General features: G+C 44.1%; 1 protein-coding gene across 1 annotated transcript in view; it reads right to left on the bottom strand.

Annotated features, from left to right (window-relative positions):
• Positions 1-307: 307 nt before the first annotated feature.
• LOC142968169 (formin-like) overlaps positions 308-22,466 on the bottom strand; it is a 36,845-nt gene continuing 14,686 nt past the window's right edge. The window contains exons 8-18 of the mRNA XM_076107952.1: positions 19,994-20,055; positions 19,630-19,718; positions 18,491-18,620; positions 18,238-18,384; positions 18,032-18,091; positions 17,822-17,942; positions 12,050-12,142; positions 7,958-8,009; positions 3,820-3,969; positions 2,247-2,328; positions 308-2,134 (exon numbers count right to left, since the gene is read on the bottom strand). Of these exons, the coding sequence (XP_075964067.1) occupies positions 2,087-2,134; positions 2,247-2,328; positions 3,820-3,969; positions 7,958-8,009; positions 12,050-12,142; positions 17,822-17,942; positions 18,032-18,091; positions 18,238-18,384; positions 18,491-18,620; positions 19,630-19,718; positions 19,994-20,055 (1,034 nt within the window). The 3' untranslated portion in view covers positions 308-2,086. The remainder of the gene's footprint in view (positions 2,135-2,246; positions 2,329-3,819; positions 3,970-7,957; positions 8,010-12,049; positions 12,143-17,821; positions 17,943-18,031; positions 18,092-18,237; positions 18,385-18,490; positions 18,621-19,629; positions 19,719-19,993; positions 20,056-22,466) is intronic.

The raw sequence follows: 22,466 nt of genomic DNA, 5'->3' as shown, positions 1-22,466 counted from the left end.
AAATTCCTTAAGTTAACGCGACTAATAACAATATTTTACAAGTTTTCCAGGACCAAGAGGCTTGATTGGATGACTTAATTCTGACCCAGTTAGGCTGATTTATGAGTAATCAAATCCTCTTTGGTGACTCAGGTTTCTTACATAAATATAACATTTACTTGGTGCACTGCCAGGCTTCTGAAAGCCGGCCTGATGGAAGTGTTGACAGAAGAAAATTCAGAGATATTGGTTCCATTTGTTCGGCATTCAGCAGTTTATTCTTGAAATTTAAAACAATTCCATAAAATTACAGAGCACCTATATGAGAGCTACTGAAGGTTCCATGAACCAACATACATACAGTAGACGCTACAGCAGTTCCTTGGTCAGCATCAGCTTGTTTATTTTGCTTTTCAAACCCTCTGAAGTAAAACAGTTGAGGAAATCTACAAAATAAATGGCACGTGTGAAAAGACTTGGAAGGGTTAAAAGTAATTCAAGGTGCGGTTTTATGTATACTCTGATAATGGAAGTCTATCTGAGGTATAACAACTCTGGCTTCAGGAGATATGCTTAAATGTTCTTAAAATCCGAAAATACAACCCTCATCTCTCCAAAACATAAAAGTATAGGCAGCCTTCATTCCAAGCAAATTACTCAAATTCCACATATCACAGCCTACACTGTAAACCAACGGACACAACATACACCTAATATCCATGTGAAAATATATCTTTTATCTGACCGACCTATCGGGTAGCTTCTCAGTCAGTTACAACTCATACAAATAGACCCTCAAAGGGACCAAAGCTGTTGCTTTTTTGGCAGAAAATAAATCATTCTTTACATAAATAGACTTTTCTTGATTGATACAGGAGCGTGGTTACATCTTACATTTGCAAAAATAAAACGTAAGCTTTAATAGACTTTCTTAGAAAAAAAAAAAAAAGATCTAATAGGATTTCATCATGAAGCAATACAATATATAAATATTCTAAGGACCATACTCTTGCATAGGAAAAGAGGTGCAAAAAGGTGCAAGACATCTGAAAAGAATGCACGCAGTTAGCATAACAGGGGAGTGTGGCTTGTAGCGGCAACGACATATACAGCTACTGCAAGCAGTAAAGTGCTTAAAGGAGTGCTGGACACAATGTGATGACGGATTAACAATTTTGCACGACGCATAGTGTGGTTAGTATTTTAAGTGGGAGTGGGTGCACGGCCAAAACTTGTGTTCTTCTGATGATTTTAAGTTGTGTGTGTGTGTGTGTGTGTGTGTGAGAGAGGGGGTCCGAGACGTGCTGCCAGGTTCTGCTCTTCTCTGGCCGTCACCCAGGAGAGGTCAGTCTGGTGCAGTGCTACACAATACAGTGAAACTTCCACACGCACGCACGCATTTCATGTCTCAATCCGCACGTCAAGCCCGGCGCAGATCGTTCATCATACTTCACAACGCCGCTCGGTCCCTGCCGATTCTACAGCATGACATATTTACAAGACTTTTAATGAGCCGTGGCAAATGAAAAGCTATTCGCTGCAGCAAAGAACACTAGCAACTGCTTTTTTTTTTTTTTTTTTATGTATTTCTTTTACTGCTTCCAGAGACGGATTTGTTTTGTGAAAAGGGATTTTCCTAGTCAGGCAGCCGTATCCGTTCACATAACAGCAACAACTTCTTAACACTTTGAATATGTCGGAGCATTATCACTCTGCTGTCTGACATCTACCGTTCTGAGAGAAATGGATTCCAAGCTCTTGTAGATCTAGAAGGAGCCTCTTGGATGTGTCAGCTGTTGTGAATCCCACTGACCCCTTGAGACCTTTCACAAGCTGGGGCACTCAGAGGTCGCGCCCTGCCGGATGAACGAGATCGACCTTTGGCCTTTAACACTCCCATCACTTCGAGTGTGTCAGCCATGCATCCTCGCTGCAGGCCCAGCTTCTATCTGGATGGGAGGGTGTTAGTGGGGCAGAGATACGGCAGTGGGAGTAGTCAGAGTCCGGCGAGGTTTTATTGCGAGTCCTGTTGTTGAGGCAGGTGGTAAACGCAGGAGAGATGAGACCTGCACACCTTCTGATCTGCGATGCTCCGACACTCGTCATTTCACTCAGCAGGAAGCTGACTGGCTTCCTTCTGCCGCAGCCTCTCTTTCTGTTGGCAAGAACCGCAAAAAAAAGAAAAAGAAGACGTGGTGCATCTATTTCAGTGCGGACACAAGAAAGAGCAGCTTCTCTCTCTCTGCTGTATGTAGATCAGTTCTTACCAGACTGTTGGCATTGATCTTCTTGGTTTCGACTCGCTTCTCCGCTGTGATCTTCTTGATGTTTTCTTGAGCTTCCTTCAACCTATGGGGGAAAATAAACACAAGGACTTTGATATGTGCAGACCCTTTAAAACCAGAAGCACACACTGAAAGCTTTGGAACTAAATCATGAAACTTGTGTAACTTGCGAAAACAATAAAAAGTCAGACGCCTCTCATCACGGTGTCCTTGTGAAGTTGTCTGTAAGAGCAAGACACATTAGTATCTCACTGGGGCACCTTGTGTCATGATGCCATGTACACACACACACACACACACACACACACACACACACACACACACACACACACACACACTCTCTCTCAGGAGTTTGCGGTCAGTGAAAGCCCTCTAAGTGAGAAGCAGCAGAGAATGACAGTGGGCTGATGAGATAATGAGGCAGCCATTAAAAGAAACACTTGGCTTTTACGACTGTACAAACAGTTAATTGTACATAAGCACAATCAGCTGTGAGTACTGTGAGACACAATTACCAGGTAGAAAATTAAGAGAGAGCCCACGGATCCACGGCAGGGCTGAGAAATCTCTTCCGACTCACAGGAGAGAGTTCAGACAGCAGTAGCTGGAGGACACTAAATGTCACGATATGACAACCTCCAAGTGTGAGGAGCCTTGAAGCCACCGCATGATGCTCGAAATGACCGTGCAGTAACGAGCAGCTTCACTCCTGCGCAGTCCCGTTGTCGCCCTTTGGGCTGCATGTCCAGCATCATTACAGTGTCTATCAGTTCTCCCAAACGCTTGCTAGTAAAGCCAGGCGGCCGCCAGGAGGGTCTGGTGTCTCCCCCCCCACCCAACCCAACCCAACCCAACCCAACGTGACGCCTCAGGTCAGAGGAAACATCATAAATTCAGGCCCCAGTCCTTCAGACAGAAGGCCGAGGCCTCAGCTATGCCTGTTTGCCTCCTCTTTGATAGCCTCCGTCTCTCTGCTATAATTAAGCATCTGCACATCACCCTTGTACAATTAGTGCCAATTTGACATTATGTCTAGAGGTCGTTAAGCACACGTCAGAAGGTGGCGGAGACAAGAAGTCTGACCCCAGGATGAAATGGTTCAGGCTTAGTTTAGAGGCCAAAGTTGTGTTCTCCAGACTGAGGAACAAGATATATACACCAGGCTTTACAGAGGATATCAGTCACTTGTTTTATGACCATCACTAAGGGGCACTCCAGCAATTTAGCATTGTACTTCATTAAATTGGAGGACCATAGGCAGATTAAAAAAAGGTTAGACAAAATTTCCTCAGAGGAGGCAGAGATATTTAAATTAAGTAATTAACTAATTATTGTAAATGCCCATGTCTTGCAAACTCCATATCTCAAAGTAGTAACACTTACTGTTCAAAACGTTTCTAAGAATCTGAGATAACCGTAGCGATTCTTTTTTTCCAGACTGTACAAAGCTCCCAGGAAACTGTTTTCACAGGTTGATAGTACTTCTCCTGATTAGTATACTAAACTTCATGTGTCTTTGACAGAGACACAGCTGCACCACCAGAATCCAACCCACCTCTCCTTGGAGACGTTCTTGTTTTGTCGTATCCAGGTGTTCTTGAAGTCATTGCAAAACTCGTACCAAAGCATAAAAACGAGACCCGGGGACACTTCTTTCTCCCCGGACTTTGGCTTGACCCCAAAGTAGCTCGCCATGTCCTGGAAACTGTATTGGGAAAACAGAACACAGGCAAAAATAGTGTTGTTTTATCACACGTAAACACTTGCATAGTTCCAGTGAGGTCAAAAAGCACAAGGAAGCTAAGGTGTATGTATGCACAAGAAACAGACACAAAAAAATGATGTAGAGTGAGACAGAGAGGCGAGAAACAGAGCTGGAAAGAGAGTGTCCACCCTGCTGGACAAAGGGGGAGCGCCAGTAGCAGCGGCTCCATTATCACATTGACCTCCACAGCCTGCAGGGAAGACTGCCGGAGGAGACGGAGACGGAGCCCACTCAGAAAGGTGAGCACACACACAAAAAGCATTCAGTAGAGACGCATCAGATCTATGTGAATAAGCAGATTCTGTATTGTTCGTCCGTTCACTGGGACTGCAGCACGGCTCCTCAGCCTATAGTTCAATTGTAACCAAATCTGAACTCGTTGCAAGGCTCCCAGCGGCACACACACAAGGCACGAAAAGAAGCCTGCTGCTTCGGAGTCCGTCCCTAACCCAAACATGAAAGACATTTTCTAGCCGTGCCTGTCAAAAGGGGGTTGATAAAAGGGGGCTATGATTCAAAGGATGCTCCCTGTCCTATTGACACCCACATAGGCTCTGACCTCCAGATGCTAGGTGGCTTTTTCGCGACGCTAATCTAAGACACGTTCATGTAGAGTGAAAGTCTACAATGTGCTGCGCAGACGGCTTGCTCAAAGCTGAGGAAAACAAAAAGGGGCTTCTGCACGAGCCTGCTTCACATTTCCCAGTGATGCGTCATTTTGCTATGATGCGCTGTAGATCATCGTGCACGCTACAAAAGAAATCAGAGGCTCTGGGATGTTTAGATTGACCCAACAGACCTTCCCGTCCCAGGTAGCCGGGCCTGGTCTGGCATGATAAACAGGGTCTCCTCTCCATCAGCTCCTCTTGCTGACCCTCGGGGTCATCGTGTCAAAGCACGCACAAATCAAGCAACAGCACTTTTTCTTTTACCCTCCCGAGCAAATGCAACAAGCAGATCCGCAAAAGCTTCACTCAAAACAGATGCAAACACACTCACACATGCCAGTGTACCTACGAAACAAACAAAATCAAGCAGACCTTTGTTCATTTGCAAGCGCAGAACAATTACTCTTGTACACACATGCACACAAACACACACACACACACACACACACTCTTCTGTTATACATGCTATGATGCCATTGCCGTGAGAGGGTTTACTGCGGTACGCATAGCCGGCATTCCTCACTGACAGCTATGTAAAAAAAAAAAAAGACCCCATTACGAAACCATGAGCAGACGTGAGCATCAGAGAAATATCTGGACAGGCAACTCTGCATTCCTTTGTTTCCCCAGCAAAAATAATTACAGAAGTAAACTCCATGTTTTTGGCAGACTCAGCAGAGGCACTAAGCCGTTTTGTGCCATTGCCATCATACAATAGCCGAGTAGAATAACTTAGGAGCTAGCATCTATAAAACCATGACTGCATGGTGACGCAGTCGGGCCAAAGGAAATTGAGCATGATGTGGGAGAAGCAAACTTAATGAGACGTAACCGAGGACAGAACCAGAAAACCTCAGTGAACCCAAACATGAAGCAGACAAATTACAACTGCATGTTGAGGGAAAGGCATCGGCACTCGCCATGGAATCACTTTCTTTGTATTTATCGTTTCATTACACCGACACCTCAATTAATTACAATTAAGCTCAATGTAAATGTGTGTACAGTGTGTTTTCATTAATGGTTTCTGTTGCCCAAATGAACAATCCTGAACAGATTGTGATTAAAAGAAATGAACAGAATCAGCCCTTGAAGTTGTGAGAAAGATTTTACTGCACTAACATCAGCTATGTTATCTATGATTTTTCATATATTTGCTATGCATTAATATTGAAAGTCTACAGTCACGCTTGCAGCTTTGTGAGATTATACACAGCAGTGCTTCCAGCTTAATGCTAACGCTAACGGTGTCATTCCTTTTGCCGGTATTTGTTTTAACAAACCAAAGTATTGCACAACTTTGAATTTTTACCTGAGGATGAACCTTCCACAACATCTATTAAGCCACGTCACTAGCCTGGCCTTGAGTTTAGATACCAATATTTTATATACTTAATTTGAGGAGTATAAAAACGTTTTTCTCCAAACTGTTTTGTCTAAATACTTGTCTTCATACAAGCAGCCGTAAAAGAGCATTGCCTGAATAAAGAAGCATAAAAATGGCAAAAATACAATGTATGTAACATAAAGTCAAAACAATTGTATTTATATAGCCCAAAAACGCAAATTAAACAAACAAACAAAAAACCGGCAATGTGAAGTGTCTCTGGAGATTGTTTCTGGACACGTTTCCCTCTATGATTAATTGAGAAAATAATCGTCTGATTAATTGATAATGAAAATAATCGGACACATTTCCGCTGGAATCCGCCCTAATTTTGTGTCAATATCTTGATGCTGATTCCTATCGCCCGGCCCCTGGTGGTTGACTTTGACTCGCAGGCGCCTAAACTCACCGTCTCCTCATGAGGTCGAGGTGTTAGGCAGCACCGAGGATGTGTTGTCCATTTCCTTTATTAACACCACAATGTTGCGGCCACTGCTGCTGTTGTGTGTGTTTTTGTGCGAGGATCCCTCATCCAGCGCAGATGCGAGAGCCCACCCAGGGCCCAGTGAGCCCGCTGACGCCCATATTCATCAACAACGTGTCACTTTTACGAGGTGGCTCTGTGGGAACCTGAGAAAGAGCCCCCCCCCCCCCCCCCCCCCCCCCCACTGCCTCCTACTCTACCTAACGCAAGTCAGCCAGCCCCCTCCTTAGATGAAATTAAAGGAAAACTTCATTAAAAGGCAAAGGTGCTGCTGGGCCCTTTTGATCAATATTCCCCTCCAAGTTCAACGCCTTCATTACAGCGGTGTCACTCAGTCACAAGAGGGCACACACACACACACACACACACACACATACACACACACACACACACGTGTCGGTCCAGTTCAGGGGGTTGAGGTATCACTATATGGCGAGGGCGGGGGTGAGGGGCCAGGACAGAGAGCGAGAGGCGCAGCAGTCCCATAACAATTCTCTTGGCTAAAAAACAGCAACATGAAACAGAACAGTTTGGAAGCATTCTCTGAGTTATAGTAATTGTCCGAAGCAATCAACTTCCTAATTGTTTATAGTTTCCATTTTCCGGTGTCTTTCCCTCGGTGCTTTCATGATTTATTTTGGAAGAGGAAGAGTTGCGATATAAAGCAAACAATCCTGCTCTCTATCCAAACAAGGCAAAAATAATCCATTGGCTTTGTTTGTCTGCCCCACCATCTTTTTCCAATATGAAATGTTCCAGATATGATTTCGCTCGGACAGCGAGCTCAGCGGCTGCCAGTGTGTCTTACGCCTATAAATCTCTCAGAAAACTCTCGGGAGTCTTCTGCACAAAACGCGGCCGATAAGAACTGAAGGGGAGGAAGCGCAGGGCGCTCAGGCTTCAAATACAGTATGCTGTATGTTATGTGTGTGTGTGTGTGTGTGTGTAGAAATCCACTGCTGTCTCTGGTAAGCATTTTTATTTGTCTTTCAGACAAACTACAAAAGGCCTCGAAGTAAGTACTAAATAATGAAAACATATACAAAACAGTGCGTAATCCTGCAAAATAAATTGCTTCCAAATCACATCCAACAATCCCTCTCTAGTCAAAGTTGGTGTGCAGGTTCTGTAAAGCCCCTTCATCTTACCAGAAACATTCTGCGGTTAATAACTCTATGGAACTATACAAATAGCAACTTGTGCTATTAGAAACCAGCTATGTCATCTATGTGAAGCATGTTAAATAACCGTTATGTGATGTTTGAAATCCACGACCCTTGAAGAATTCCCTTGTTGAGGGATGAAATCCACAGAAAATAGCGATATAGTCTATCGCCAAACATCTTTCGTTCATCATTTTAAATGTATCTTGGCTTGTTGGTCTCCTACCTTCTCTGTGCTGCATTGAGTCGATCCTCTTCAGCTGAATGCTCCTTTTGAGCTGGAAAGAAAAGAGAAAATATTGTTGGATTAATACATATCGTGGGGCAGACTATGAGGCTTCTGGTGACAAAGATAACCAAACGTTTCCACTGACAAGACACTGACAAAATGATCACAGGAACACCGGCGGGTCCAGAGGGGGGCGCTGTGTTCATCAGCCGTCCTTAAGTTTGTCAATCGAGTACGAAAAGAGGAAGAAAAAGGGCTCTGGGTCAAGATGTCAGTGACACAGCGAGCATGTGACAGTTAAGCACACTGTAAAGTTTGACATGCTTCTGTGTGTTGACGCACGAGAGCGTGATCCTCGCGGCGGGGAGCGGCGGCCCGTTTGCGGAGTGTGTGTGTCGACAAACATGTGCGTGTTCTAAGCTGAACCGACGCAGGGCTGAGCAGAGAGGCTTGGGAACTGGAGGCTCCTGTGGACTCCTGCCATGTAAAAGTGTCTAAATGCAAGGCAGATGTGTGCGGCGGGCCAGGCCGAGGTGCAAGAATTTATCTAGGGCCAGAGAGTGCCTGTGATCTCAGATTTATTGCATTTTCCAGATTCATCCTTTTTACAATGATGGGGGACCTTTCCTACTTGAAGATTTAAGAGGGGGAAGTCTCCAAAAAATTGTTCAAAGGCAGGTTTGGGGGTCTTTTGGGAGAAGGTAAGCTTTAAGCCTCCGACCAACAACCCCTTTTACTTTTACTCTTTTTTTTTTTTTTGTTGAACATGTATGTGGGCAAGGGGGCTGAGGTAAACCTAATGAATGAAGGTTGTGGCTATGTCTGGGATAGAAGGGGGGGGGGGGGGGGGGGGAGTAGAGGGGCCGTGACCAATGGCGTTAGTCTCAGTGGGGGTCAGGCTGGCGCCTGAGGTACCCCTCTGGTGCGATTGTGTAGAGGTGGCACTGGAGCCGAGAGGCTGAGGGAGAGTGAGAGAGAGAGAGAGGGAGACAGAGAGAGAGAGAGACATAAAGAGAGACAGCGAGAGGCCCGGAGAGAGAGGATGTGTGAAGTTTCTCTTCCCTGCGCAAACATGAAACCAGTAGTCGCTAACTAGAAAGTTATGAGATGTGCATGCTGAGAGGGACAATAAATTAGGGCTTTAAAACTCTGACACACTTTTCCAAACCGCTGCTATACCTAGCAGCTAGATAACAAAGAGATGGGAAGCAGTCTACGAGGGATGCTGAGCACGTTGAGGATTTCCACAAAGCATCCCTCTCCGTTTCCCTACATTTGAACACAGATGCATCTCAAGAGACTTCATCAAAAACAGCTTCCTTGGTTCCTTCGTTATCTGCAAGTTCACCACCACCTACGTAATTCACGTTCATGTGAACAAGTGGTATTTTGGTTATTGGGGTCTGACTCACCGGCAACAAAGAAAGCGCAAGGAAATGATGATACATACACGCATTTCCACGAGAGAGCCAGCGAAATGAGAGTGACACCAGCGGAGATTAAAAGCAGGAATTTGTTTTCAATTAGTCACGACTTGTATGTAAGAGTATCCCCAGAGGTTTCAAAGAGCTCCTATTAAAAAGGGAAACGAAAAGGTGGTTGATTAGACGTTTAACCCACTGCGGGCTGTTTTCTCTAACTTTACTTGAGAGAATAGCTCTAAAGATTGAGAGAGAAATGAATTGCAGGGGTTAGAGAGGACTCGGATCAACACAGTGACGGAACGAGCACGGGATCGGCCTTACAAGAGAACGGATCACTGAATTTCAGAGGCTTCCCCCTGTTAGATCTGGGAGCGATCACACAGGCGAGTTTAAGAGGCAGAGCGCAGGGCGTTTGGGTTCATCTGCAGGCCCCGCTGAGAGCTTCTCCACAGGCCCGGGTTATGGGTCAGTGCTACTCGGAAACACAAGTCTTTATCTGTTGATTCACTGGTACACTTTGATCCTCTTGTTGAGGGAAGACGTTATACTCAACAGTTAATGTCAATATCGAAAATCATGTGTCCAACACATGCATCTGTGGTCAGCCTCCTGAGCGTTAACCTGGGTGAGAAATTCACTCGTTCACTGGTGAGTCAGAGTTTAAGAGCCTCGGCCGCTCTTTGATGTGAGGAGCTGTTGCTTTGTTTTGCCTTTTGAAGCCATGGAATCATCACGAACGATGATTACGCACCGCTCCTCCCGAAGCATGGGCAACGGCTGGAGGAATTCTGTTTATGAAAGGGAGGTTTACAAGTATCCCACTGGAACGTTTATGTTCAAGATGTGCCTTTGCAAATCAATGCCGCTCTGTAGCCAGTGGCAACCGCAGCGGTTCTGAGAGCTTTCAGATATTCTGCGATACTGGGCCAAAGCTCCGAGGGAGGCTTTAGCTTTTCGGAGTAAAAGGTGGATAAGATAACTAGAACAATGTCGTGGCACATCACAAGAATAGCGGGCTCGGTATGCAGCAAACATCTTTTCAGGAGTTGTACTGCAAACACCGGACTCCCCACAAATTTTCACTCTGCACCGCAAACATCTGGCTACAATCTCCCCCACGAGATACCTCATTTGACTCTTTTATGATAGAGCGAGTCTGTTGTTTCACCACTCTGCCCTTGCTGCAAGTAATGCAGGCAATTAGTCATTTAATGCAGTCTGGTCCTTGTGTGATAGAGACACTTTCCTCTGTCGCCAAGACCGACGTTTTGGCTTGATGCTGATTAACACAAAGCACACATTGCATCTAAACTAAGTCCTTGCACTTAAAGGGTTGGTTCTACCCAAATTAAAGAAAGCACATCTGTCACTTGCCTCTATACTGACATCTGGCCATGCAGATAGTTTTGGGCCTCCGAGTTTTCAGGTATCCGCCACTCAGATTTCTTCCTTCGTGCCATTACAATAGAGGTGAACAGAATTTTGTTTGATTATTGCATTCACTATTTTCAAGGCATCCTATAGCTGCCTGATGACCATAAAACATACATATCAGCCATAATATAAACTATCTGTATATTAATACAATACAGCTACATCTCATCCAGAGACAAGTAACCAGCCACTCTAAACAGTCCATAGACTTTCTTTTTTTTTTAGAAACTATTCCTTGGGTAGAAAAAGAGTTCCAATAAAAGATGTTCACTGTGAGGTCTGTGGATCTTATAGAGTAGCAGGGACACAGTTTCCTGCTTTAAATTTGTGCAAACCAACTCTTAAGACTTAAAAAACGGTGTGCGCCGGTGTCCTTCTGGCCTCTAATGAAGACTGTGATCTTCACTTATCTGCCGATTTCTGAGAGCATCTGTCCACAGGCTGCTGTGCAAGCTGCGATATACAGCACTTTGTATGAGAATGACCACTTCATCAAGGTAAAATCAATGATGTTGGCACAAGACATGGAGCCATCTGTGGCAAACTCAAAGGCCTTGTGGACATGGCCTTAATGGCATCCACTCGATTTGATAGAAGGCACAGTGTTGTGGCAGCTACTGCAACTACAACAGAGGCTGGGAAGACCAGTGTGTAGGTCAGAAAGGGGACAGCTGAAGATTTGTCGGGGGAGGCTCTGCTCCTGTCCCGGTGGTCCGCAGACCTGATCCACTGAGGCCGGCCAGTCTTTACAAGGCCGCAGCCAGAGGTGTCCTGCCAGCTTTATGGCAGCCGACAGTCCATGAGGACCATGTTAGAGGCGATGTGATCCCTTCTACAGGCCTGGAGACTCCTGTCCTCATGCTTTCTTACAGCGCACAGAGATGCCCTCTCCCAACACGAACACACACACACACAAACACACTTGCAATAAGACGGAGATTCTGCACCACCCAGCTGACTGTCTGACATGGCAAAAAACATAATTATACCGTCCCCCTTTTTTAAAGGTCTCATGCTGCGTGTCTGGGTGAAAACAGGTCTTTTCTAGCCCTGTAAGCTCTGTTTCATGTAAATCCTCCATCCAAATGAATGTTTCATCTTTTAAAGACACTGAGAAAGTATAAGAGCAAAATTGCTATATATTGATAACTTGCAAACCATATGTGGAACAATGTTTCCGCCATGTTTCTGAGTCTACAGTTTTGCCCCAGATAAAAGAGTCTTGACTCACCAGCGGAGATGAATCCTTCCATCTTCTCCTTGAAGGGCTGGAGGTGTTCCTCTGACGGGTTAGCACACACCTTCTGAGTGGTCTTCTCACAAGCTGGTAGAGGGAACAGAGAAGACAAAGGAGGGAAATGAGGAGTGATATAAATGTCTCATCGTAAAGGTAATGAATAAAAACACATTGTAAGCGGTGAGGAGAGTCATTCGGGGATACAAACCAATTAAATAATAAGAAAACAAATTAATGAAAACTATGAAATTAGGTTCATTAAAACGTGATGAAGGGAAAGACGAGATCACTTGAAACAAGCTTCAGTTGTCTTCATTAAATAAATACAAAATGAAACGTCTAATTCTATCCAAAAAAATCCAAATGTTTTGCATTTCATATTCTATATTGTTCTTATCTTCTCTTTCTGTAACTGTCCCCTTTCTAACGTGCATCGAGTTACTTTGTGATTCACACTTAAAATAAACATTTGCCGACTAAATATGCCAGGATGGAAAGTCACATGAACGTTACACGAACAGACAACAGTCATGACGGGGAGACGAAACTGGGATTTACACAAGGTTTGAAAAGAAGACATTTCACATAAGAGTAAACAGTGAGAGCATTTAATTCAATTGATGCCATTGGTGGAGAGCAGACCGCGGTTTACAAATCAGTAATATTTGTCTGTTGTTTTACATGTTGCCGTTTAATATTGTATTCTGAAAAGATACACATTTCCACTCTGTATTCTGCCCGGCTCAGACCCGTCTGTCCATGTGAGTGCAGCAGATGTGTGTTTGCTGTTTGTTGATGGGCTTTGTGCCAAATGACCCAACTCACACGCGCTCAGAGGAAACAGCCGTGACTGAGCGTGTTCCAGCCGAACCTTCTCCATTTCCTCTCGACCGTAAGCCGGGGTTACTACTATACACACACACACACACACACTTTGGCACATCCAACCTGTAAGTCATTAATGGCTGCAATAAATACCGTAACTTGCTTATGACTGCATAGCGTAATAGTTCCGCAACACAACATGAGCATTAACAGGTCTGGCCGCTGTCTCACTGCGTCGCTGCTTTTAGATCCGAGCGTGGCTCTCATACGTGTTTGCATGTGGAGCTGCTGCACCTGCAGCTCGGTGAACTCAAGTCTATTACATCTTTTATTTATTGGCCGTCTCAATAAATCAGACAGGAAACGCAACGTCTGCACATTCAAATTGAGGAGTAACTACGCACAGCCTCACAGGCTGGATTCCAGGGCATTTCATGGATAGCGAGAGCCGGCAGTGATCAAAAATAAAAAACAGAAATCAGCAACCATACAAACATGACCAAGATATCCTGTTTGGACAAACCACGTTTTCTTACCAGAAATCCCCCCCCCCCCCCCCCAACTCAAAAGGACCCATTAAAACAGTGTTCAAAACAGCAAGTCTACAATTTAGAGGCGGCTCTCGTCCAAATGTGGTCCAGACAGCAAAGGCTGCAAGAAGGAAGCCCACAAACACACAGCAGCTGTAAAGAATAATAAAATAAAAGCTCCAGTTTGAGACATTGTCTTGCAGTGATGATGCATATTTTAGAGGAGTGAATTGAAAAGGAGTAAACGTCTGACGCCATGTATCAGGTCACACAGAAGATCTCGGAACATAAAAGGGATTTTGCCTGGAAAATGATGATTTATCGGTCACAAATAAAGGCAAAGTGTGTGTTTTTTGTGGCTCTTTTGCAGAAACCGTCCCACAAACTGTGATGGGACAACAAGAGAAATCAGATTCAGGAAAAGAGAAAGTTGTGGGAATATGTTTTTATGCCTCACACTATACCTTATCACACACAATGGCATACTCAAAGTATTTTGAAATGAAAAAAGTAAATTTTTTATAGGTTAAAAAGTATTTTACAAAATGTTTGTTTTCAACTTATTGTACATTATTTCTGCTTTATAAATATACTTAAAAAAAAGAATAACAGCTATCTTGAATTAACACCATGACTATTATTTAAGATATGCAGCGCAAAGGTAAATGTTTAGACTTATAATTTAAATGCAAATATAGATATATCTCTGTAGTAACATGAATAGTCACAATATAATTATTGACATGCTGACTTGGTATTAGTGCTTCTAATAATCTGCAAAACTAAAATAAATGGAAAATGCAAGTGATTTTGAGTAACCAAAGCTGAATTATGTATATATAGAATTCATGTTTTTGATGTGAAAATCTAATTACCATTCAGACGTAGACACTAAAATGACCAATCAACCAACTAGTCAGACAATAATTACATCTGTATATGTAATAAATACTTAATACTTAACTTAACACATACATACAATGTGTCATAAGCAAATCATAGAGTGTCTTGGTTAAAGAATGATGACACAAATCTGTATCTGATAGTAAGTGTCCAATAGCACACAGTGTATCACTCCTACAACTACCTACAGGGTGAGAACGGATGAGATCGCAGGCAGTGAGCTCAGCATCTTTCGAAATGGGGTGCTAATGTCTTCTCCATCAAGACATCCCTCAACAGAGGCCTGTGAATACTTGTATGGCCAGAAGTAATCTGTCCAACCAGAGCCACAGGTACAGTACATCACCAGAGTCAGAGCTGGTATCCCGAGGCACTCAAGCAACATTTACAAACACGCATCTATTTCTCCAGAGGAGTCATCGCCCAATCCATCATATCCCAATGGGAGAATGTCGACCAGCTCCAGTTCTGTGTATTTTGAAGTAACACGACAACAGCTGTGGGTAAATGGGGTCAGCGGTTGGAGTTAACGGGAAGAAAAACAAACAAACCAGCCAGACGTCTGCTCCAGGATTTATCATGTGTGGTTAGGAAAAGATGGGTGACTTTGATGTCAATATGTGCTTATGATTTTACCGCAGAAAGCAAGAGCCCCCTCTCCAGCTACCAGGAAATCACAGCACACCAAGACAATGCGCAACTGTGTGTGTGGATTAGAGAAAAAGCTTGGATGGGGAGCCTGCGGAGCGCCACAAGATGAACCTGCTGTGCGACGAACGCTTCGGTCTCGGAAACGCCCCGCCCACTCTCGTCTCTGTAGCTCTGGATCGTTATTTAAAGTAGAAACACTGAGGGAGCGAAACACATGATAATAGAAAGTCTTTTTTTATGCTCCTTTTTGTTTAAAAGGATCAGTTGCCAGATGAACTACAGTTCCAACTGTTATTTTCAATTTTACAAGTACGCAAAATCAGATGGAAAACCTTAAGAAAAACGTTTTTTGGAAAATGTTTTTATCAGAGGTTAAACCAGTACAGTGCTCCAGCCGTGGCATATTCTAGTTATTTATACCTGAAGAGTGAAATTCTCTCACTGATCCCCAATTATCTCCAATCCCAGCAGACTGTCCCTCCTCTCTACTGTATCAGGCTATTACCCCTCGGTAGAGATAAGGTAAGACACGCTCTCCACTCCTCATAAATCAACCCGCATCCATGACACTAAACACTTCTCCTAAATTCTAGTTGGAGAATACTGTTCTGACAAGCAGAAACATGAGGCAGGACTCTGAATATGAGGTAGAGCATTAACTCTTGTTAAAATTTGGATGCTGGGAGCATTAAAATCCAGAGAGAATGCTACGATTAGTCAGCGCAATATTTATCTATAATCGTCATACTCACTCAATCTGTGAAGAGTCTTGTTGGGTAAAAGGACTTCTATATCATGGACAGATTTTATTCGTATTTAATGTGCAGGCTGTTTTCAACCAATCACTGACAAATGAACAAACATTTAGCTTAACTTTTGTGTTGTTTGCTCAGATGAGCGGCGACTGTACCTCAGCACGCCGACGTCACACATCCCGCTCCGAGCGGAGCCTACGTCGTAAAACAGTCCTCAGGCTAAAGGCCCTGCCTGAACTTGACATTAAAAGGCCATTTAAAATCAGGACACTGTCTGATTCTCCACAGTGATGAATGCTTAACCTGGGTCAGGCCTTCTGTGAAACACTAAACTCCCCTGAGCAGCAAATGAGCTCTGACTGTTTCTTTTTATTTGATCCTATTTCATTCGGTAGCGTTCCTGCCTCTCTGTCCAGTCCAATTACACGGCAGTTAAAGGGATCTTTATGGAAAGATAAACGTAATCTTTAGTTTGGCTGCTGGGTTCCGAAGCTTTACTTACTCTACATGATTCGAGTCAGAAACAGAAGATATAGGTCTTTATAGGAGCCGAGAGTCCAACAGTAGGCTGGGGTCCCTGTGGCCTCCCATTCATCCCTCTCCCCCTGAGAGGAGCACAGAGAGAGGTCATCACCCTCTCCCCAAACAGGAAGCCCCATCAAAAGAGGATCATGTTTCTGCACAAGCCAGTGAAGGAGAGGGCAGACAAGCAGACCAGGACCTGAGCATCACCGATGACTAAACGCTGCACGCGCGCACACACGTGCAGCAAAGCGTCATTACGTCTGCAAACACACTGCTGTGCCAATTTAAACAGACAGTATGCTGAGATTCATATGACACAGGCACACATTGACGCTGTCTGAGGAGGAGGCTAAGCTAGTAGAGACTGCTAGCACAGAGTCTCCTGACCTTTGACCCAAGCCTGGAGGGCGAGACACCGCCGACCACTGCAGTCGCCACCTCAGGATCAGGTGAGGGGCAGGCGGCCTCGCTCAGTCTCAGTCAAACGGAGCCAGTAAACCAAAGTGTGATTCAGTGTTGGCCTCTGGTCAGACACAGCTCACTATGTGGATGGAAGGGATCTGTGTTAGCGTTATAATCAAGACCACTTGCTTTCTTTAGGCTGGTTTATAATAGCCAGGCATAAATATTTATTCCTGGCGGCTGGAGAGGATAAAAACGGTGCAAGTCAGAGGTGGAGCTCACCAAACATCCAGAATCCGACGCTCGCCCTGTGATGCCAATACCCCCGAGGACTACTGTGCCAGACTGTGCTGCAGCAGAGATCAAATATACGAGGGCCCTTGTGTTGCATTTATTGTCTTCAGGTCTTCCATTTTTCCTAATAAATGAGTGACAGCTTGAGGTGGGTCTGGGTACTTTAGTAGACTCTTTGTATTTTTCCCCCGGGTCAGAGAGGAGAGGGCTTTAACAGCGATCTAAAAAACGTAGGGGAGAGCTGCGGAGCATATCTAATTGCTTTCATATGCCGTATTATTGGTTGATTTAAATAACCACAGACACCAGGGGCACTGGGGGGCATCGCCTTTAACCTCTGCATGGCCCTGGCCAAGACTGGCTGGCTGGGTTACTGAGTGGCTCGGCGCCCACGACACTTTGAGCACAGAACATCAAAATCGGGTTCACTTATTTATCCGCCGATTGTGACTCTTATGCTTCGTCAATGAGCTGGTATTTGCTTTTTGGATTTTTACTCCTGCTTCTAAAAGGGACAGCAAAAAAATAAATGGAGAGGATTGTTTGGCTAGGTGCTCTGTCACCGGTCCTGAAACGGGAGAGGTCGAGGTGTTATGATGACACGGCTGTTAGGAGATACAACGTCTGGTAACAGGGGGAAGCCGCCTCAGGCCATCCAAGGTCCTGAATACACCACCAAACCTCTCCGCACAGGGCAGGGAGAGTACATAGGATTTACATACAAACTGCACAGGTGAAAGATGGTACTGTATACAATTACACTGATTGATTTACAATGAATCAAATGTGACCAAGGCACTAAAATGCAATGCGGCGAGCGGTTTAAGCCTCGGCATCCACAGTGAAAATGAATGTACTTCATTCTACAGGACATGTCCTACCAGTCAGATCCTTCTTCAGCTTCCTGATGTCCTTAGTGAGGTCTTCAAACTTGACCTGACCAGCCTGGAAGAAATCCTGAGGCTCCGGCATAGGGAACACACTCTTTTCTGTGCCGGCATGCTGGAACAGTGGATCACATATGAAAGTAGGATGAGTGATGAGTGTTTTAAGAGTGTAAAACTGTGTGAATTTGATTGACGGTGCCTTACCTTGTCAAAATTACGCAGGTAGTATATAGCCACAAAATCCACCAGGTTCATAGAATTGTCCTGAGGATTAAATGACAATCATACTTTACATATATATTATCTACATGTTGATACATCATTGCGATTTGATTATATGGGTCTATTTAGCGAAGATTTATTGGGGAATTATGGCAGATTTTTAGGGTAAATTGTAAGAAATGTTTAACCCTGCTTTTGACGTCCTTTAGTTTGGGGAGGATCTCCAGTCCGAAGCCATCAGCCTGACCTCTTGTCCTGTTCCCACCGTTCATATAGTTCCCAAAGGCCAGAACAAGGCCCATTACCTCCCGCAAGCTATCACACTCCAACAGCTCCTGACAGAGACACACACACACACACACGCAGCCTTTGGGCTTGTAAACCTTCACACAGCTTAATGACATTTTTCTGAAGCACTCTTTACTGACGAGATGTTCTTACTTTGCTGACATGCGAGATGATCTCCACCTTACGACGGACGGAGGAGATGGTATCGAGGAATACTGACTGGAAAATGATGCACTGGGCTCGGTTCGCGAAGTCGGGAATCTGGGAGAGCTCATAGAGAAACCTGGAAAACAAAAAGGGCAGGAGGAGGTGGCGGAAGAGAATGGGGTGTGATGTGTTATGACAGAATTAAACAAAGTGTCTAACAAGAAGAACTATTTTGGTTCCTTGGCAGGCTTTGCTTCCCCATGCAGGCCGTCTGAGTCAATGTTGCTGTTCAGAGGCGGCTGATAGTCATGAGCGGTGCTGCTCGGCTGGGTTTGAAAGGTCCGCGGGGTCGGGCGGAGGGAGAGCAACGAGCGGCTCACAGAGACTGATCAAAGGTAGCTTCGGCCTGATGTGGGACGACTTATGTAAACAGTGCCGTGTCAGAGGGGAGGGGAGCGGTAACATCCTGAGTGATTAGGCCCTGCTGACGGAGGCAGACACTGAGTAGGGATGACTCGGGCAGCCGTAGTGACAGCTCTGGTCAAACATGGAAATAGGAAGCAAAGGCTGAGCGGCACCGCTGGGTCCAGGCCTCGTTAACTGGCTCGGACTACTTAACCCTGACAGAAACTACTGAAGCAATGTTCATTAATGCATAGGTTTTCACACACACACACACAAGCTTGGAGACACTTTATAAAAAAATAAAGACTTAATAAAGAGGGAATAGACAAAGTATGCTCCAATGTGTAGAAATTACCTATAAGTACAAAATAAACATGACAAATAAAATAAAAAATATTAAAACTGTGCTTCAAATCCAATCCGCAGCCCTGTGCTGCATGTCATCCCTTTTCTTATCTAATTTCGGTCCATCAAAATTTTTTTTTTTATAATAATAATTAATACTGGAATCATTTGAAGTTTATTTTAATTTATTGATGAGCCCTAAGAAATCTCAGAAACCCATGTACATTAATTCAATTTAGCTAAATTACTGAGTGAAATAGAAGGCAAATAAATATTGATAGCACTAAACCAAATACCTGAACTCGCATTCATGTATCTGATTAATACTGGCAAGTTTACAATTACTTATGAAAGTATAACTTTCTTTGGAAAGTATTTCATATTTGTGATCTTACTGCTCAGGTTTGTCCAGCAGTTTGACTTCCTCCTCTTTAGAATCCTCATAATGTTTCGTTATCCTGGCGATTTCGTCACTGGTGGCCCTCTGTGAAGAATCACAACACAAAGTCCAAAATCAATATGTATGAATATCAACACAGCTAAATACTTTCACAAAGAGAAGGACATCCAGTAGAAATCTGAATAGGTGTTGCAATTGTTGCAGTGCAAGAAGTTACACGATAATAAAAAACACTTGGACTGATAAGACGCATACCGTGACGAAACCAATTTGTAGCAATAAAAATACGGGTTTCTCTATTTTCTTTAAAGCTGCCATTTCTTTTTATTACCTTAGACAGAGTGCTCCTTCATACTTACATTTTCATATAACGCCTCAATGGTCTCCAAGTCCACCACAGAGTTGTCCACAGTAAGAACAGCTGGAACAGTAAATATATTCATTAGAAGCAGTCAGTGTAATAAATGGATAAGAACTTGGCCAAAGCATGCTGCCTTTTAAGTGCTGCCAGTGCTAGAAGAACAAACTCGTCTGTCCGACTAGGGACGTAAACTCACGATAGCCCGGTAATTTTGTTGAACTTCGGTTAATAAAACATCACATTTGTGGCTATGACTATTTGTAAGATATACTCTGGATTTTATGAGAATGAAAACAGAAAAAGAGAGCAACATCTGACTAAAACCAGCGTGCCAGTTGTGTCTACTCGCTCTCACTACTGTACAACACTTGCACCAACAACCACAACACATCATTCAATTACCATGGAGTTGAATTATACACCTAATTTCGAATATTAGCTTGAGGTTGTGAAAGCTGCCAGTGTGGCCAGGCTGGGTCCGAGACCGCGGACGCTGAGCTGGCTCAAAACAGAAAGCCTGAAAGTGTTTAACCTCTGGGCCCACAGTGAGAACCACCACAGCTGACTGTCATGCTTTTTAGAGTCAGACAGGAGAAGGGGAGCCCTGTGAGAAACAGAGGATGGCGGAGGAGGCAAACAGGAAGAGGGATAAGAGAGAGAGAGAGAGAGAGAGAAAAGGCTGGCAGAGATCATAATTTAGACACGATCGGACTGAGAAATGATCCGAGTTTCTTGACCTGCTTCTCTTACAGGCTGCATGTTTGTCGAGCTTGACTCAGTAATAATGAAAGTGCACAGGGAAGTCTGAACACAGAGGACGGCAAAAAAAAAAAAAAAAAAAAAAAAAGGGAGAGTGACTCCTGCTCAGTGTCTGAGTCACAGGTTTATGGCTCAGTGAGGGAGGAGGGGATGAGGACACAATGGGAGGGATGGCTCCAGTGCTGCTGGATCAGCTGGCAGTTGTCTGCTTGGTGTCAGCTGAGGGGGGCTGCACACCACATACTGCTCTCAAATCAGTCACTTCAATGTGACAATGCTTCACTGTCCCCGCGACCAAGAACTGACGCAGCAACAGCTACACAGTAAATGTATTCAGTGCTATAGAGGCTCGGTATCAGACCTCCTTACTTTCTTATTGGAGATCATGTTGTTATCCAAATGTGTCCAAAACTAATGACTGGCAAGAAATACTTAAAGGGAAACCAAAGTGTAACTTTTGAAGAAAAAGCCACTGTTACAGCATGGCTTTAAATAATACAGTATAGTGTAACAGTAGAGAAAAGCCACAAACTGGCTTCGGTTAATGCCATGGCGAAAAACTAGCTCGTTTGCTAACTTAGCTAGCATTACATTAACTTCTCAATGCAAACATTACAACACCGTCAACTCACTTTTGCTGAATAACAGCTACTGTGGCCACAAATGACACTTATTCGATGACAGTAAATGGTTAATGCACAATGTCAGTTACAATACAAAATAAAGCTGAAGTTCGTTAACATTGGCTAACATTTCATTAGCTTCTCAACATGTAAACATGAAAGCAAAACTGGGTAACTTTCTGGCTAACAGCCACTGTGACCACAAGTGACAAATACGCAATGGTGGTAAAAGGTCAAATGTAGTAACGCAGTGTCAGTTACACAGCAGCAAAAGTTTGGGAAAATTAGCCGACATAATGTACATGTCCTTGCAGACCAAGTAAGACCATATACAGTAAAAACCTGAGTGTATTGAAAGGAGAGGATGTCATTTACTGCTAAACATTGAATTTGTAAATGCATGTTTTTTCATGTTTTTAGTATAGCCTTGTTTTAATAATTCTCTTGTTTTCCTAATTTAAATCAGGATTGAAATCATGATTTCATTAAATCTGTAGACTACTGACCAAATGCATTCATGTATGATGCTTCAAACACAAGCCATTTGAGTTTTGGATAAAAAAAGTTTCAAGTAGTTCAATCATGTTTTAGGCGTGTAAAGAAAGTGCAGTTTTGCCATCAGTGGTTTCCGGCTAACAAGGTAATGTTAGGTGCATTCTGGTTCCCAGCTGTTCCTGTTGCAAAGAAGTTATCAATGTGGTCCCAATGTCTGGATCAGAGAGAACGCTGGAGGTCCGTTTCCTACATCTTATTAGAGTGGATTATTCAGTCCCTCAGCCATGCAGCCGTCAATCACACACCAAAGGGGGGTCTGCTCCAGTGTGCACAGGGAGCCGGATATCTCTCCACACCGACAGATCAAAGCCTGCCTGCCAACCGCCTCACACCCTCTCCTTCCACTTTTCACTCATCGGCTTTGGTGTGGAAGGGCATGTGTGGTGTGTGAACATGTGTATGTGTGCGTGTGGTGAGGTGGTGTGTGGGGGAGAGCCTCCCCTTGCTCTTGAACCATGGTGGCCCTTAAGGTCCCCCAGTCAGGCGGGTGCAATTCACCCCCTTTCTCCCTCCACCAGAGTGCTACCTTCTCCC

This window comes from Anarhichas minor, unplaced genomic scaffold (genome assembly GCF_050575085.1).
Source record: "Anarhichas minor isolate MPS153535 unplaced genomic scaffold, ASM5057508v1 ptg000040l, whole genome shotgun sequence".
Lineage (NCBI taxonomy): Eukaryota > Metazoa > Chordata > Actinopteri > Perciformes > Anarhichadidae > Anarhichas > Anarhichas minor.
This window is presented reverse-complemented; position numbering and strand designations above follow the sequence as displayed.